The 19,667-nt window shown below is 36.9% G+C and overlaps 1 protein-coding gene across 3 annotated transcripts in view; it reads right to left on the bottom strand.

Moving 5' to 3' along the window:
- Positions 1-19,667, bottom strand: part of PCDH17 (protocadherin 17) — a 101,595-nt gene that overhangs the window by 17,034 nt on the left and 64,894 nt on the right. The window contains exon 4 of one of the 3 annotated variants that reach the window (XM_057494416.1): positions 2,216-2,501. The exons of the other annotated variants lie outside the window; for them this stretch is intronic. Within the exon in view, the coding sequence (XP_057350399.1) occupies positions 2,374-2,501 (128 nt within the window). The 3' untranslated portion in view covers positions 2,216-2,373. Of the gene's footprint in view, positions 1-2,215; positions 2,502-19,667 lie in introns of those variants that run through there. 3 annotated transcript variants of the gene reach the window in all.

The following is a 19,667-nucleotide window of genomic DNA, read 5'->3' as shown; positions in this document are numbered from 1 at the left end:
ATAAAATAATGAATGTTATTCTATAAATTTCTAAGAAAGTATTTATTTTAATGTTTATTCATTGAAACAATAAATATATATATAGTTAATGATTCTTGTAAATAAGGTCATTGTAATATTGCAAAATAGAAAAATAATTAAGAAGTATTTGGCAAACAGAAATTTATCTATTAGGCATTTTTATTATTAAAAACATATAGATCTGTATGTGATTTACATAAAATTACAAATATAATAGATACCTTATAAGATTAAGCATTTATTTTAAAATACACAGCTAATATATATAACTCATTGATCTTATTATCCATAAACATAAGGGTTGTATCTATACCATATATTTGGAGATAATAATGATTTAAAGCAAATGAGATATCTATTATAATTATTTTATAACATACACACAAAATGTTACATATAATAATTCTAGTATAATAAAATCAAAGAAATATATATATACAAAAATAGAAAAAGATTACATTCATTAAGCTCCAAAATTTAGTTCTAAATTGGAGTTTTATTGTAGCATATATGCTAATAGAAATAGTCACAAGCTTCACTTTCTTGATACTTTAAGAGAAGTTTTGAAATGGTAACTTCCAAAATGTCAGATAACTATCAACAAAGAAATACAACTAAAAAAAGTAAACATGAATATTTTTATATATGTACCCTTTGTATGCATTATAAAAAAAAACATATTCCTATACCAGATGGAAATGAATGGAAAGAGCCTTGCCTAATGGCAAAAATCTAGAACCATTTAGTGGATGTAAAAAACCAAAGGCTTAATCCACCATACAACAGTTTCTGGTTTTCCTGTTCAGTCATAGCTCCCAGATGGCTCTGTTTCAAGTTGGTAGACAGCCATAGAAAAGCACAGGTGTGTCCACATACATGCATATACATGCATCAGGAACAAAGGTCAGATCAAGAGAGAGATAATTTTTAAGAATACATAAAATAATGTACTGAAATTTACATTCCAAAAGTTTTATTACAAAATGCTTTATTGGTAAAAATGTTGTCCTTGAATTTTAATTGTTACAGAATTGAAAAATAAAACTCTTTTCCAACTGATTATAACTTAATGAATGTGAAGTCACATTTACTCAAGGGTAAGAAGAAAGATGTTATACAGATGTGTGAGTGTGTATGTAATATGTACATGCACTCATGTTGTGTGATTTCCTGCCTCATGGCCCCAAAATCAAGATGAAGTAAAACTTTCCGAACTATAATGTTACCTGTTTAAGGCCTTTGCCTATATTTTGTCTCCAATTTCCATTCATTTCCTTACATAATAAAATAGTGGAACCACTTCTCCTTTTCTGGTGTGAATAAATCAACACAAATAAATATAACAGTGATTGTTAGATTGTTATAACATACATGTATATTTTTCAAGCATAGCAACAACCTGATATAATAATTTTCTCCACTGGCTTCTTTCCCTTGTGTAGTGATTAAACTGCTCAGAAACAATCAAGTCTCTCAAAAGCATTCAAATGACTCAAAGCTTTGGACTACATGCAATCCCAACACAGAAAAACATAATGTGGTGAGCTAAAATTTCACCTTACATAGATTCTTTCCTGCTTTTCAGTTAGTCCATCCAGTTATTGCGAATTTCAGTATGCTTTCCCAGATTATCTGACACATCTAGAGCATACTTAGAAAGTAAAATACATTGGCAAAAATTATCTAGTTAAGGGATTTTAATATTGAGCTTCACTAGTTGTTGCAATTTATGTGAATTTGGTTCTGCCCTGCCTTTAGGAATCTATATTAGCGTGATGTGTAAAGATTTTCAAGGTAATGTGTAAAGAAGGCTTTAATATATTGCCACACAATAATATGCCACACTTATTTAATATGGAATGTAATTGCCTGTCTGAAAGGAAAGTAAAATTTGGGGGTACAATTTCTCGGGTAAAACAGTTCTTCTTCAGGCTATAACACTTATGTAGCTTGCTGTATACCCGTAACTAACATGCAATACAAATAATCAGTGTCCTATCCTAACCCAGCCCATTCTCCATTCCATCAGTTTCTTCCTGAGCATTTCCTGCACTGTCTCCAGAGTGAGGTTAAGGTTAACTGGTAGATCTTTTCATAACTGATAGAATTGGACCACTTAAGCTCACTTAAGAATACTAAGTATGAAAAACCCTAATAAAAATGAATGTTTAGATTCTTTTCTACCCTTAAGATTACACAGCTTTTTATGAAAAACTATCAGTATCAAGGCAGACATAATAGAATGAATTACTTATTTACTATGCTATTTCTCTTTAAAGAAATTAAGTCTACACGTTCTGCATAGCTATATGGGTGTATAGTTTATGAGTGCCATCATCTAGCAAGTAAAATTCAGATCACAGAGAAGAAAGCTAACAGATGGAGAAATTGCTCACCTGGAGGAAGCAGATCAACAGACTGAAGTCTACTTGTGATGGTGTGTAGGGTGAGGATAGCAAAGGAAAGCAAAGTCGGCAATGCTTGAAAAATAAAATATTTTTAGTTAACAAGTAGAAAAACCAAGTGGGAGAAAAGGGCCAACTGAATCATGAATTCTTCTCTATAGATTTCCAATTTATATTAAAATTATTTAGATTGATCAGTCTCTAAAAGATATGTCATTGGTATTTCCCTGCAAACACAAGAGTCTTATTGGAAGATAATTATATTTTTTGTAATAGTTTAGACAAGACAATGACCATATGAATAAATATGAATATATGAATAATATATATGAATAACCATATGAATGCCTAGGTCAGTGGCAAAAATACCCTCATGATGATGATAGATTCATTTATTCTAAATAAAGCAAAAACTGTTCTGCAATAGTGGGTAGAGGATGTAATCAAACGGGCCACTAAAATTAGAGTTGTAAAAAACTATTTTTTAATGTCCCTAGAGAGAAAGACTTTTATAAAAAATTTTACTACATCTTAATGTTAGTTACACAATGTATATTGTCTGGAACTTGAAACAAGAGACTATTTGTAATTCACTCTTAGTCACCTAGAAACCTTTAATTTTTAAAAGCATATTGACTTCAGTAATGAGAATTATATCTTTCTGTAACAACATCTACTCTTATTTTTATCCACATAAACATAAAACATTTATGTAATATGAAATTAAGGAAACGCTGCATTTTTTGTTTTTGTTTGGCTTTTTATGAACCTCTAACTTAGATATATTATGGATGTGTATAACCAATCAATTTCTTCGACTAAAAAAACATTTTGTTTGCATTAATGTTACTGAAATGTGCAGTGAATATATGAAATCAATTGCAGTCTAAAAGTCCTGCCAAAAAAAATGCCTGCCAGTGAGCAAAAGTAGCTTTGTTTTTTAAATAGTCTCATTTTCTTATTTTCAACCTTTATTCAACATCTGTTTGCCCCTCCCCTGGAATGTAATCATGCAGGATTCCAATGTAAAACAGGTTGCGTAGTTAATAACAGGCAGCTCGAACATTTTTTTCCACACTGTTGCCCTGCAGATGTTTCTTTCATTTTTTTTTTCTTTTCTCTCCTGGCTTCGTGTTTAATTTGTGTATGTTTCTCTTCTATTCTGTAAGTATATTCCCACAACAGATGGAAACACCTGAAAATAAGCCTGCCTCACGCACATGTTTAAATGATTTCTATTGTGATATTGAACGCAGTAAAGAGAATAGAGAATGTCTGTATAGGAAAAGGAAAATAATTAAACTGTACATCACCTTGTTACCATGTTCAATTTAAAATTCTGATGAGACAATTTAGTTCTTGCAAAGACATATAAGGAAAAATGTAGTCTATGACATTTATTTATTTTTATTTTGTTAATAGACTTTTTTGCATTTGATACATTCTCTTAAATTTTCAGTCCTACCAGAAAGTAGACATTTTCTATCCACTAATCATTTTATTATGTAAAGATAATTCACATTCATTTGCTTATAACCCAAATTCAGCAATCAATACCTAATATATTTTAGGTATTTTCAAAATACATCATACTTTAAAAAATAACGTAACCAGAGAACATAAGATAGAACTCCTTCATTCAGAAATACACCTCATCCAGATTGGAGAAAAACAGGTTTAGGCTAGGCACTGGGTTGGACAGTGTCTTTGCAGTATTCATGTCCACCCAGAACATCAGAATGTGACCTTATCTGAAACTAGGGTCCTTGAAGATGTAATTACTTGAGATGAGGTCATACTGGATTAGAGTGGGCCCTAATCCAAAGTCTGGTGTCCTTATAAGAAGAGAAAACTAAGACACAGAGAGAGTCCCGCAGGAAGAATGCCATGTGAAAATGGAAATAGAAGCCAGAGGGCTGTGCCTCGGATGCTAGGAACCAGCAGAGGATGGCTGGCAAGGAGGGATCCTCCCCTAGAGCCACCAGAGACATGGCCCTGCTGATACCTTGAATCTGGACTTCTGACATCCGTAACTGGGAGAGAATAAACCTCCGTTAATTCAAGACACCCATGATATGGTATTTCATGATGGCAGTCCTAAGAAACCAATCCTGATTTTGGTACGAGGAAGTAAGATGCTTTTGCAAAAAAGAAATCTAAAAATGTGGAAGTGACTCTAGAACTGGGTAATGGGAATAAGCAGAAAGAGTTTTGAGATGCATGATTCAAAAAGCCAAATTTGCCTTGAGAGGAGTATTGGAAGAAATGTAGATTTTGAAAGTGACTCTTCTGAGAACAGAATGGTGGTTGCCAACAGGGGCCCCAGGGGGAGAGATGGAGAAAATGGTGAAGGGAATGAGGAGGTACAAACTTCCAATTACAAAATATGTCACAGAGATGAAAAGTACAGCATAGAGAATATGGTCAATAATATTGTAAAAACTTTGGTGACAGATGGTAACTACAGTTGTCATGATGAGCATTTTGTAATGTATATAAACAGCAGATCACTGTGTTGTACACCTGAAACTACTATATTATGTCAACTATACATCAATAATAAATTTAAAAAATAAATAAATAATAGATCTAGGGTTGGGGGGAGGGGGGACAAATGACTCTATAATTGCTCAGAAAGAAGGGAGAAGAGCAGAAGAGAACGTTTCTATCATCTATGGCTATTTCATCAGGAACAGAATGTAGATAGAAATATGAGTGTTAAAAGTGTCTTTTGTGAGGTCTCAGATGGAAATGTTATTAGAAACTGGAAGGCAGTCACCATTATAAAGTGACAGAGAAGTTGTCCAAATTGTTGGGTGAAAAGTAGAACTTGTAAGCAATGAGCTTGGTTATTTAACTGAAGAGATTTCCAAGCCATGTGGTTGGTGTGGCCTCATTTCTCTTTGCTGGCAAGAGTAAAATGTGAGAGGAAAGAAATTAACTGAAAATGAAGGTTTAGCAAAAGGGAACCAGCACTGGATCTGGACAATTTTTCTGCCAGTCCAGATAACACACCCTGGAAGCAAGGACAGGGGTGTGGCTGGTAGTCACTACTGAGATTAGAGTGTGATTTATGGATACAAGCCACCATCTCAAGAGAAGTCAGGATTAGAGAAGAGGCTACTCAGGAAGGGTCTGTGGAGGACACTCGCGTCTGATGGTGTCGATCCCCTCAAAACCCACAAAAGAAAAATGAAGTTATTGAGAATCTTATACTAGCAGAAACACTACTAATGTGGGCTGAGAGAGACAGAGGTGGGAGGAGATGAAGCAAAAATGACCCCAAGGGCACAGCCACAGATACGGGGACCAGGAAAGGCGGGTTGGAAAGGGTCAAGAAGGCTTAAAGGAAAAGCATTGAGACACAGAGCATTATTCTCATGCCTTGAAACCAAATGCAATTTGCTCTGCTGGGTTGCAAACTTCCTTTAGACAAGTAATCCTTTTATTCCTTCCATTTCCTGCCTTTCAGAATGAGGATGTCTATCCTATGCCTGTTCCACCATGGTATTTTTTATTTCCAGTTTGATAGGTCGTGAAAGGAGAGCAATGTTGTCCCATGAGGCACCATACTCAGAGTTTCAACCACACCTGATTTAGATGCTAAGATTTGGGATTTTTTGAGTTGCTATGTAGATGAAATTTGGGACTTGGAATTCAGGCTGTACTGTGTTAAAAAATTTGGATGATGTTGGGGGTAGTGAGTGGATTTTGTAAATGTGACAGATGTGAGTCTGGGGGCCCAGCTGGTAGATCCTGTTGAATAATGTCCCCCAACACACAAATTTATGTTTGCCTAGAAAATCAGAGGATGATCTTATTTGGAAACAGGGTATTTGCAAAAATAATTACTTAAGATGAAGTCAGTTAATTATATTAGGGTGGGTTCTAATCTAATGACTGCTGTCCTTATAAGAAAAACAAGAGACACAGAGTCAATCATACAAGGAGAAAACATGTGATCCAGGAGAAGAAATGGAAGTGATGTATTTAAAATTGCTGGCAGACACCAGAAGGTAGGAAAAGGTTTGAGATCCTCTGCTGGAGCTGTGAAAGAGCATGGCTCAGAGGATACCTTCATTTTGGACTTCTAGTATTCAGAAATGTAAAAGAATAAATTTCTGTTGTTTTAAGTCACCCAGTTTGTAGTATTTTATTAAGCAACCCTAGGAAACTAATACAGACTGTCAAAAGAAGAAACTTCAAAATATGAAAAACCAAGGTAGTGAAAAATTATTGTGAGAATGACAATGGGGCAAATTAAAAGTGAATTCTAAGACAGTTCTCCAAAAAAGAAATACAGATGGCCAAGAGACACATGAAAAGATGCTCCACATCACTAATTATCAGGGAAATGCAAATTAAAACCACAATAAGGTATCACCTCACACCAGTAAGGATAGCTACCATCCAAAAGACAAACAACAACAAATGTTGGCGAGGTTGTGGAGAAAGGGGAACCCTCCTACACTGCTAGTGGGAATGTAAGTTAGTTCAACCATTGTGGAAAGCAGTATGGAGGTACATCAAAATGCTCAAAGTAGACTTACCATTTGACCCAGGAATTCCACTCCTAGGAATTTACCCTAAGAACACAGCACTCAAGTTTGAAAGACAGATGCAACCCTATGTTTATCCCAGCACTATTTACAATAGCCAAGAATTGGAAGCAACCTAAGTGTCCATCAGTAGATGAATGGATAAAGAAGATGTGGGACATATATACAATGGAATATTACTCAGCCATAAGAAGAAAACCAATCCTACCATTTGCAACAACATGGATGGAGCTAGAGAGTATTATGCTCAGTGAAATAAGCCAAGCGGAGAAAGAGAAATACCAAATGATTTCACTCATCTGTGGAGTTTAAGAACAAAGGAAAAACTGAAGGAACAAAACAGCAGCAGAATCACAGAACCCAAGAATGGACTAGCAGGTACCAAAGGGAAAGGGACTGGGGAGGATGTGTGGGTAGGGAGAGATAAGCGGGGGGAAGAAGAAAGGGGCTATTATGATTAGCATGCATAATGGGGGCGTGGGAGAAAGCAGAGGGCTGTACAACACAGAGAAGACAAGTAGTGATTCTACAACATTTTGCTATGCTGATGGACAGTAACTGTAAAGGGGTTTGTGGGGGGGGCCTGGTATAGGGGAGAGCCTAGTAAACATAATATTCTTCATGTAATTGTAGATTAATGATAACCAAAAAAAAAAAAAGAAAGAAAAGTGGGATTACTCCCTGATAGGATAAAACTAACTGTAAATCAACAATTAATGCATGATTTAAATATCCTTAATTTTGATCATTTAAAGGGTGTCAGATGATCAGCTATGGAAGTACTTTTCTCTGATAATATTCCTTTCTCTTAAAAAAAAAAAGCATTTCCTGTGTGGTGATCTCCAATAAGTTCTTCACAATGATATAAAGGGCATATCAAAGTGTGGGCATAGGGTTTGTTTGTGTTTGTACAGATGATCAAAGCTTAATTTGGCTACCCAGAAAACGAATTAAGATACGATATGAAGAAGAACTTCCAACATCAACATTCTCTGGAAGAGTCATTCCAGAAGATGATCATCAAAAACTTCAACAAAGATCCTGGCGCTGTTGCAGTTGTAGCTGCATTCATCCCACTGGTTCCTGGAATTGCCATTGGAATGAAGAAGAAGATATCTAAGCTGGCCTGTGCATACAGTAAAACAACAAATTTCACTGGATCTATACTGTCAGAACTCAACCAAGAATTAGGAGAAGTGCAAGTTGCAGTGCTCCAAAATCTTGTGACTACAGACTATCTACTGTTAAAAGAACATACGGGATGTGAACATTCCCAGGAATGTGTTGTTTTAATTTGTCTGATTTTTCTCAAACTATTCAAATTCAGTTAGACAATATCCATCATATCATTGATAAGTTTCCACAAATGCCTAGGGTGCCTAACTGGTTTTCTTGGTTTCACTGGAGATGGCTGGTAATTTTAGGTCTGCTTTGGTTATGTAGCTGTATTCCTATTATGTTAATGTGTGTGCACAATGTAATTAGTAGTTTAAAACCTATACATGCTTATGTTACTCTACAAGAGGTTATGTCAAAGAAATAATCAATCTTCCCATGTTTTCTTCCGTCTGCTACTTCTATAGCTTTTCTTCTTCCTTCCTAATTACAACCCTTAAGTAGAATTCGTGCCTCATAACGAAATTACCTAGTATCATAATTCTTGCAAGTGGTAAAGATACCTCAAGACAAATGCTGAGCATAGAAGCCCCAGGGCATAAATCTGCAATGAAGTAAAAAGCTAACCTTTTCAAAAAATATTGCTTCTCTCTCACTTACCAACTTTACATTTCCCTGTATGGCCCCGGAAGATGACTGGTTAGCCAGAGACGGGTAAGATTCCTCAAAGGAGGAACAACCTAAGACAGGCACAGTCACAGGGGGGCCATCAGGTGAGAAATTGGGGATCAACAGAGGTGTGGCTTAGAACCTCACCCCCCCTGTTTTGAGAGAAATCTTCTGCATCAGTGGATGTTTTATTGCCCTTGTCTAGCTTGGATTAATACTTAGCCTATAGGCACACACCTGATCATCTACATTTGCCCTCTTACAGCACTAAACTATGTTTTCTACCTTTACCTTGCATCTACCTACCACTTCAGCATTTTATTAAAATAATAATAATAATAATAATAATAAGGGAGAAATGTGGGATTCACATATAAATAAAGTATAAAAATCAAACGAATATTCATATTTGACCTGATTGTTTATAGTTCATAATGAGTGATCAAAACCGAAAGTTTCTGTGATGACTGCCCTTGCACTGTTCACCATGTAAGAACTTATTCACTATGTAAGAATTTGTTCACCATGTAAGAACTTGTTCGTTATGCTTCAGAAGATTGGAGACTGTTGAGAATTAGGCTTGGGGTTGATTAATGATTGTGCATTGAGTCCCCTATACAGAATTTGATTGTTGTTAACAACCATTTGATCAATAAATATGAGAGATGCCCTCTCAAAATAAATAAATAAATAAATAAATAAATAAATAAATAAATAATAAAAAGTAGATTCTAGAAAAGTAAAACAAGATTGACTAAATTAAAATGTTGTCTTCTATAAACTAAATTTGGCATAGGCAATAACTACATATGCCAGTAAAATTGATGCCATATAAAAATCAACTGAAATCACCCAGTAAAAATGTGTGTGTGTGTGTGTAAGACTTCCAAATCTTATCAAATATTTTGAAATAAAGTACTTTCTGAAAATGCCTGAAAATTTGTGCTTATTTTCTGAGATTGCTAAGATTTCTCTTTTCAGTTGGTATTACTTTTGATTTTTATGTATAGTAATAATATTTTCCGTATCATCTGCATGGCAACTTTGCTTAAAATTTCCATATATATGAGTGAACTATTAAAATTTGTGACTGTAGGTATGAGCACATGTATGAAAAGTATTTGGATTAAAAACAACAAAAAAGTCTCTCATAAGGACAAAACAAATTTCCATATCTATAAATATAGATCCAAATACATGCAAGTTTTTAGTAAAAAACTTAACTATTGATAGTATGGCTGGATGATTCAAATCCACAGGTACTCAGTAATATCTCACAGCAGATATTACTGCATTTTTCCACCTTTTTTGGGAAAATAAGCACACAAACATTAAAATAGACTATTTTTTTTTTCTATCTCAAGAATTTATTTATTTATTTATTTATTTTTTTGGGGGGAATTTTGCTTTTTACTTAACAGTGATCCATACTTAAAATGTTCTTTTTTTTTTTTTTAGATAATTATTTTTTATTGAAGGGTAGTTGACACACAGTATTACATTACATTAGTTTCAGGTGTACAACACAGTGATTCAACATTTATATACATGATAATTCTAGGTACCAGCTATCACCATACCAAGTTGTTACAATATTTTGACTATATTCCTTATGCTATACATTACATCCCGGTTACTTATTTATTTTACAATTGGAAGTGTGTACTTTTTTTTGGTTGTTGTTGTTAGGGCATCTCTCATATTTATTGATCAAATGGTTGTTAACAACAATAAAATTCTGTATAGGGGAGTCAATGCTCAATGCACAATCATTGATCCACCCCAAGCCTAATTTTCGTCAGTCTCTAATCTTCTGAAGTATAACGAACTAGTTCTTACATGGAGAACAAATTCTTACATAGTGAATAAGTTACATGGTGAACAGTACAAGGGCAGTCATCACAGAAACTTTCGGTTTTGCTCATGCATTATGAACTATAAACAGTCAGTTCAAATATGAATACACATTTGATTTTTATACTTGATTTATATGTGGATACCACATTTCTCTCTTCATTATTTTTAATAAAATGCTGAAGTGGTAGGTAGATACAACATAAAGGTAGAAAACATAGTTTAGTGTTGTAAGAGAGCAAATGTAGATGATCAGGTGTGTGCCTGTAGACTATGTGTTAATCCAAGCTAGACAAGGGCAATAAAACATCCACATATGCAGAAGATTTCTCTCAGAACAGCGGGGGTGAGGTTCTAAGCCTCACCTCTGTTGATCCCCAATTTCTCACCTGATGACCCCCCTGCGACTGTGCCTGTCTTAGGTTGTTCCTCCCTTGAGGAATCTTACCCGTCTCTGGCTAACCAGTCATCTTCCGGGGCCATACAGGGAAATGTAAAGTTGGTAAGTGAGAGAGAAGCCTTATTGTTTGAAATGGTTAGCTTTTTATTTCTTTGCATATTTATGCCCTGTGGCTTCTATGCCCAGCATTTGTCTTGAGGTATCTTTACCACTTGGAGGAGTTATGATACTCGGTAAATTTGATATGAGGCACGAATTCTATTTAAGAATTCGTTGTAATTAGGAAGGAAGAAGAAAAGCTATAGAAGTAGCAGGCGGGAGAAAACATGGGAAGATTGATTATTTCTTTGACATATCTTCTTGTAGAGTAACTTCAGCATGTATAGATTTTAAGCTACTACTTAAATTGCGCACACACATTAACATAATAGGAGTATAGTTACATAACCAAAGCATACCTGTAATTACCAGCCATCTCCAGTGAAACCAAGAAAACCAGTTAGGCACCCTAGGCATTTGTGAAAACTTATCAGTGATATGATGGTTATTATCTAACTGAATTTGAATAGTTTGAGAAAAATCAGACAAATTAAAACAACCCATTCCTGGGCACTGTTCACATCCCATATGTTCTTTTAACAGTAAATAGTCTGTAGTTGTAAGATTTTGGAGCGCTACAATTTGCACTTCTCCTAATTCTTGGTTGAGTTCCAACAGTATAGATCCAGTCAAATTTGTTGTTTTACTGTATGCACAGGCCAGCTTAGATATCTCCTTCATTCCCATGGCAAGTCCAGGAGCTGGTGGGATGAGTGCATCTACAGCTGTAGCAGTGCGTGGATCTTTGTTGGGGTTTTTTGATGATCATCTTCTGGCATGAGTCTTCCAGAGAGTGCTGATGTTGGAAGTTCTCTTTCATATCGTATCTTAGTTCATTTTCGGGGTAGCCAAATTAGGCTTTGATCCTCTGTATAAACACAAACAGACCCTTTGCCTACACTTTTATATGTCCTTTATATCATTGTGTAGAACTCATTAGAGGTCACCACATAGGAACTGCATTTTTTTTTTTAATCATTAATCTACACTTACATGACGAATACTTTGTTTACTAGGCTCTCCCCTATACCAGGTCCCCCCTATATACTCCTTTACAGTCACTGTCCATCAGCGTAGCAAAATGTTGTAGAATCACTACTTGTCTTCTCTGTGTTGCACAGCCCTCCCTGTGCCCCCCCAACACTATACATGCTAATCGTAATGCCCCCTTTCTTTTCTTCCCGCCCTTATCCCTCCCTTCCCACCCATCCTCCCCAGTCCCTTTCCCTTTGGTAACTGTTAGTCCATTCTTGAGTTCTGTGATTCTGCTGCTGTTTTGTTCCTTCAGTTTTTCCTTTGTTCTTATATTCCACAGATGAGTGAAATCATTTGGTATTTCTCTTTCTCTGCTTGGCTTGTTTCACTGAGCAAAATACCCTCCAGCTCCATCCATGTTGCTGCAAATGGTTGGATTTGCCCTTTTCTTATGGCTGAGTAGTATTCCATTGTGTATATGTACCACATCTTCTTTATCCATTCATCTATCGATGGACATTTAGGTTGCTTCCAATTCTTGGCTATTGTAAATAGTGCTGCGATAAACATAGGGGTGCACTGGTCTTTCTCATACTTGATTGCTGCATTCTTAGGGTAAATTCCTAGGAGTGCAATTCCTGGGTCAAATGGTAAGTCTGTTTTGAGCATTTTGATGTACCTCCATACTGCTTTCCACAATGGTTGAACAAGTTTACATTCCCACCAGCAGTGTAGGAGGGTTCCCCTTTCTCCACAGCCTCGCCAACATTTGTTGTTGTTTGTCTTTTGGATGGCAGCCATCCTTACTGGTGTGAGGTGATACCTCATTGTAGTTTTAATTTGCATTTCTCTGATAATTAGCGATGTGGAGCATCTTTTCATGTGTCTGTTGGCCATCTGTATTTCTTTTTTGGAGAACCGTCTGTTCAGTTCCTTTGCCCATTTTTTAATTGGGTTATTTGTTTTTTGTTTGTTGAGGCGTGTGAGCTCTTTATATATTCTGGACGTCAAGCCTTTATCGGATGTGTCATTTTCAAAGATATTCTCCCATACTGTAGGGATCCTTTTTGTTCTATTGATGGTGTCTTTTGCTGTACAGAAGCTTTTCAGCTTAATATAGTCCCACTTGTTCATTTTTGCTGTTGTTTTCCTTGCCCGGGGAGATATGTTCAAGAAGAGGTCACTCATGTTTATGTCTAAGAGGTTTTTGCCTATGTTTTCTTCCAAGAGTTTAATGGTTTCATGACTTACATTCAGGTCTTTGATCCATTTTGAGTTTACTTTTGTATATGGGGTTAGACGATGGTCCAGTTTCATTCTCCTACATGTAGCTGTCCAGTTTTGCCAGCACCATCTGTTGAAGAGACTGTCATTTCGCCATTGTATGTCCATGGCTCCTTTATCAAATATTAATTGACCATATATGTCTGAGTTAATGTCTGGATTGTCTAGTCTGTTCTATTGGTCTGTGGCTCTGTTCTTGTGCCAGTACCAAATTGTCTTGATTACTATGGCTTTATAATAGAGCTTGAAGTTGGGGAGTGAGATCCCCCCTACTTTATTCTTCTTTATCAGGATTGCTTTGGCTATTCGGGGTCTTTGGTGGTTCCATATGAATTTTTGAATCATTTGTTCCAGTTCATTGAAGAATGTTGCTGGTAGTTTCATAGGGATTGCATCAAATCTGTATATTGCTTTGGGCAGGATGGCCATTTTGACGATATTAATTCTTCCTAGCCATGAGCATGGGATGCGTTTCCATCTGTTAGTGTCCCCTTTAATTTCTTTTAAGAGTGACTTGTAGTTTTCAGGATATAAGTCTTTCACTTCTTTGGTTAGGTTTATTCCTAGGTATTTTATTTTTTTTGATGCAATTGTGAATGGAGTTGTTTTCCTGATTTCTCTTTCTGTTGGTTCATTGTTGGTATATAGGAAAGCCACAGATTTCTGTGTGTTGATTTTGTATCCTGCAACTTTGCTGTATTCCGATATCAGTTCTAGTAGTTCTGGGGTGGAGTCTTTAGGGTTTTTTATGTACAGTATCATGTCATCTGCAAATAGTGACAGTTTGACTTCTTCTTTGCCAATCTGGATTCCTTGTATTTTTTTGTTTTGTCTGATTGCCGTGGCTAGGACCTCCAGTACTATGTTAAATAACAGTGGGGAGAGTGGGCATCCCTGTCTAGTTCCCGATCTCAGCGGAAATGCTTTCAGCTTCTCGCTATTCAATATAATGTTGGCTGTGGGTTTTTCATAGATGGCCTTTATTATGTTGAGGTACTTGCCCTCTATTCCCATTTTGCTGAGAGTTTTTATCATGAATGGATGTTGAACTTTGTCAAATGCTTTTTCAGCATCTATGGAGATGATCATGTGGTTTTTGTCTTTCTTTTTCTTGATGTGGTGGATGATGTTGATGGACTTTCGAATGTTGTGCCATCCTTGCATCCCTGGGATGAATCCCACTTGGTCATGTTGTACGATGGTTTTGATGTATTTTTGAATTCGGTTTGCTAAAATTTTGTTGAGTATTTTTGCGTCTACGTTCATCAGGGATATTGGTCTGTAGTTTTCTTTTTTGGTGGTGTCTTTGCCTGGTTTTGGTATTAGGGTGATGTTAGCTTCATAGAATGAGATTGGGAGTATCCCCTCCTCTTCTATTTCTTGGAAAACTTTAAGGAGAATGGGTATTATGTCTTCCCTGTATGTCTGATAAAATTCCGAGGTAAATCCATCTGGCCCGGGGGTTTTGTTCTTTGGTAGTTTTTTGATTACCGCTTCAATTTCGTTGCTGGTAATTGGTCTGTTTAGATTTTCTGTTTCTTTTTGGGTCAGTCTTGGAAGGTTGTATTTTTCTAGGAAGTTGTCCATTTCTCCTAGGTTTCCCAGCTTGTTAGCATATAGGTTTTCATAGTAGTCTCTAATAATTCTTTGTATTTCTGCGGGGCCCATTGTGATTTTTCCTTTCTCATTTCTGATACTGTTGATTTGTGTTGACTCTCTTTTCCTCTTAATAAGTCTGGCTAGAGGCTTATCTATTTTGTTTATTTTCTCGAAGAACCAGCTCTTGGTTTCATTGATTTTTGCTATTGTTTTATTCTTCTCAATTTTATTTATTTCTTCTCTGATCTTTATTATGTCCCTCCCTCTGCTGACCTTAGGCCTCATTTGTTCTTCTTTTTCCAATTTTGATAGTTGTGACATTAGACCGTTCATTTGGGATTGCTCTTCCTTTTTTAAATATGCTTGGAGTGCTATATACTTTCCTCTTAAGACTGCTTTTGCTGTGTCCCACAGAAGTTGGGGCTTAGTGTTGTTGCTGTCATTTGTTTCCATATATTGCTGGATCTCCATTTTGATTTGGTCATTGATCCATTGATTATTTAGGAGCGTGTTGTTTAGCCTCCATGTGTTTGTGAGCCTTTTTGCTTTCTTTGAACAGTTTATTTCTAGTTTAATGCCTGTGTGGTCTGAAAAGTTGGTTGGTAGGATTTCAATCTTTTGGAATTTACTGAGGCTCTTTTTGTGTCCTAGTATGTGGTCTATTCTGGAGAATGTTCCATGTGCACTTGAGAAGAACGTGTATCCTGTTGCTTTTGGATGTAGAGTTCTGTGGATGTCTATTAGGTCCATCTGTTCTAGTGTGTTGTTCAGTGCCTCTGTGTCCTTACTTATTTTCTGTCTGGTGGATCTGTCCTTTGGAGTGAGTGGTGTGGTGAAGTCTCCTAGAATGAATGCATTGCATTCTATTTCCTCCTTTAGTTCTGTTAATATTTGTTTCAGGTATGTTGGTGCTCCTGTATTGGGTGCATATATATTTATAATGGTTATATCCTCTTGATGGACTGAGCCCTTTATCATTATGTAATGTCCTTCTTTGTCTTTTGTTACTTTCTTTATTTTGAAGTCTGTTTTGTCTGATACCAGAATTGCAACACCTGCTTTCTTCTCTCTGTTGTTTGCTTGAAATATCTTTTTCCATCCCTTGACTTTAAGTCTGTGCGCATCTTTGGGTTTGAGGTGAGTCTCTTGTAAGCAGCATATGGATGGATCTTGCTTTTTTATCCATTCTATTACTCTGTGTCTTTTGATTGGTGCATTCAGTCCATTTACATTTAGGGTGATTATTGAAAGGTATGAATTTATTGCCATTGCAGGCTTTAAGTTTGTGGTTACCAAAGGTTTAGGGTTAGCTTCTTTACTGTCTTACTGTCTAACTTAACTCGGTTGTTGAGCTATTATAAACACAATCTGATGATTCTTTATTTCTCTCCCTTCTTATTCCTCCTCCTCCCTTCTTCATATGTTGGGTGTTTTGTTGTGTGCTCTTTTTAGGAGTGCTCCCATCTAGAGCAGTCCCTGTAGGATGCCCTGTAGAGGTGGTTTGTGGGAGGCAAATTCCCTCAACTTTTGCTTGTCTGGGAATTGTTTAATCCCTCCTTCATATTTAAATGATATTCGTGCTGGATACAGTAGTCTTGGTTCGAGGCCCTTCTGTTTCATTGCATTAAGTATATCATGCCATTCTCTTCTGGCCTGTAGGGTTTCTGTTGAGAAGTCTGATGATAGCCTGATGGGTTTTCCTTTGTAGGTAACCTTTTTTTTCTCTCTGGCTGCTTGTAATACTTTGTCCTTGTCTTTGATCTTTGCCATTTTAATTATTATGTGTCTTGGTGTTGCCCTCCTTGGATCCCTTGTCATGGGAGTTCTGTGTACCTCTGTGGTCTGAGAGGCCATTTCTTCCCCTAGTTTGGGGAAATTTTCAGCAATTATTTCTTCAAAGACATTTTCTATCCCCTTTTCTCTCTCTACTTCTTCTGGAATGCCTATGATTCTTATATTATTCCTTTTAGATTGATCACTCAGCTCTCTTAAAATTCTTTCATTCCTGGAGATCCTTTTATCTCTCTCTGCATCAGCTTCTCTGCGTTCCTGTTCTCTGTTTTCTAGTCCATTAATGGTCTCTTACATCTCATCCATTCTGTTTTGAAGTCCTTCCAGAGCTTGTTTTATTTCTGAATTCTCCTTCCTTAGTTCTTGCATATTTCTCTGCAAGTCCATCAGCATGGTTATGACTTTTGTTTTGAATTCTTTTTCAGGTAGACTGGCTAAATCTATCTCCCCAGATTCCTTCTCAGGGGAAGATGTAGCAGATGCCGAAGCTGTCTGGGTTAGTCTTGTCTGCATCATATTTTTTTGCCTTTTCATGTTGACAGGTGCTAATGACTGTCAGCTGGGAGGGCCAAAATTTTCACTTACTACTGGCCTTTCTTTACTGGGGCAACTGCGACCCCTAGTGGCTTGTGTTGGGTAATTGCGTGTAGAGTGGGTCTTTGTGTCTTGTCTGTCCGGAAGGGAGGAATTTCCCTTTCTGTGGGCTGAGTTTGTCTCAGGCTGCTTCTCTGCTTTCGCAGAGCCCGGTGGGGTGATGGATGGGGGGGCTGCTTGACTGTTTGCCTCCGTGAGGGGTCTCAGAGCTGTTGCCCAGGGGGTTAGTGCACCCGGTTTTCCCTGTAATTTCCAGCTGCTGTACTGTGACCTGGGTTGTTTCCGTCAAGCTGTTAAGTCCCTGTCCCTTTAAGACTTTCAAAAAGCCTCCGCTTTTCTTTGTCACAGGGGCATCAGCTTCAGCACCCGCTCAGAGGTCTTACTCCCTGTTCCCCCAGTATCCAGGGCCCCCTGGGCATGTACTGTGTCTGTGCTCTGGCCCGGATGGCTGGGGCTGGGTGCTCGGCAGTCCTGGGCTCCGTCTCCCTCCCGCTCTGCCTATTGTTCTCCCGCCGGGAGCTGGGGGGAGGGGCGCTCGGGTCCCGCGGGGCCGGGGCTTGTATTTTACCCCTTTCACCAGGCGCTGGGTTCTCGCTGGTGTAGCTGCAGTCTGGCCACTGTCCTGCGTCTTCTGGTCTCTCTTTTAGGGCTAGTTGTGTTTGTTGTATTTTCAAAAGTATATATGTTTTTGGGAGGAGATTCCCACTGTCCTACTCACGCCGCCATGTTGGCTCCCTAAAATAGACTATTTTTGTACATTTTTAGGAGACATTTGACATTTTTTCATTTAAATGGAAAAAATAAGGCAGAAATATATTTTCCTTAAGAAGTATGATACTAAATTTCACCTAAATATACTATACATTAGCAATAATTTTCTTTTACCTTAGTATCCACATACACATACACACACATTGTGTTCTTTTGGGCTTCCTGTCACAATATACTAATATTAAATCATCTTTTTTATGTGAGACACTTGCCTTAGTCCATGTAAGCTGCTGTAACAAATTACCATAGGCTGGGAGCTTATAAGCAACAAAAATTTATATTTGCCAAGAATAGTGTGCAAGATCCAGGCACCTGCAGATTCAGTGCTCACAGAGAAGCTGCTTCCTAGCTCACGCAAGGCTGTTTTTACCATGTCCGCAAATGGTGGAAGGGGGCCTCATTTATAAAACACAATCCCATATATGAGGGCTCCACCCTCAAGACACAAGCACCTTCCAAAGGCCTCACCTCAAAATACCACCACATTGGGGGATTAGGCTTCAACATATGAATTTGAGAGGACACATTTGTCTATAGTAGCACTCTAAATCACAAAAGAAAATAAATGCTGTGAGAGAGGAGAAAGCTAAATGTCAAGTAATTCTAAGAAGATATTGAGTCAAATCTTAACAACTGGTCTGTTGTGGAACTACCTAAGAATGAAAGAAACTGTAGCATGATATATGAAAAAAAAAAAATATATATATATATATTACATATATATGATACACACACACACACACACACACACATATATATATATTAGTATAGGACATACATATCAGCATATGTTAGTTATCAAGTATTTATGTGCTCTTTGCAAGTGCAAAGCTGAAGAATTGATCCACCAACTTATATAATATCTTTCAAGGTGACTGAATCTAATGGTGTGTAAAACTGACATTAATATCTCACACACAAATGCAAGTAAGTATCTCATTGTTTTGCTATATGGTTCACAGTGGGATCTTCCTGCCATGCTATTTCAGTTTCTTTAAGTGAAAAATCAATGCATGCTTTATTGTAGCATAGCAAATTACCCCATCACTTTGTTTCAAATAATGTCTTTGAAGTACCATGCCTACATGTTAGATTTCAGTGGATTCTTGGTAGAGATCTGAGTCACTGAGCCAGGATTTACAATAGGGAAGAGCTATTAAATTAATTTTTTCCTGATTTTGACTCTCAATCATTATGCTGACCTGGAATAATAATGCAAAATTAGATTTCAAAAACGGATTTATAGTATCAGAATTATAATCAGAGGGAAAAAAATGTTTGATACACTCCAAGTTTTCTACTGAAACCTCAGCTGCCTATTAGACTGCTCTGGTGAGCAGATTTTGTAATCTGTAATGCTTACCAAAAAAGTCGTGAAGGCATAATAAGCCATGTAATCATCATTATCCTTGACGATGGCTACAGAGAAGAGGGAAATCATTTAATCCATATTACTCTGATGTCAAAACAAAATGGCATACTGACAGGTACAGGCTGGTTGTCATTAAATTTCAGAGATTACAAACGTAT

Source organism: Manis pentadactyla, chromosome 17, assembly GCF_030020395.1.
Source record: "Manis pentadactyla isolate mManPen7 chromosome 17, mManPen7.hap1, whole genome shotgun sequence".
In the NCBI taxonomy this organism is placed as follows: Eukaryota; Metazoa; Chordata; class Mammalia; order Pholidota; family Manidae; genus Manis; species Manis pentadactyla.
This window is presented reverse-complemented; position numbering and strand designations above follow the sequence as displayed.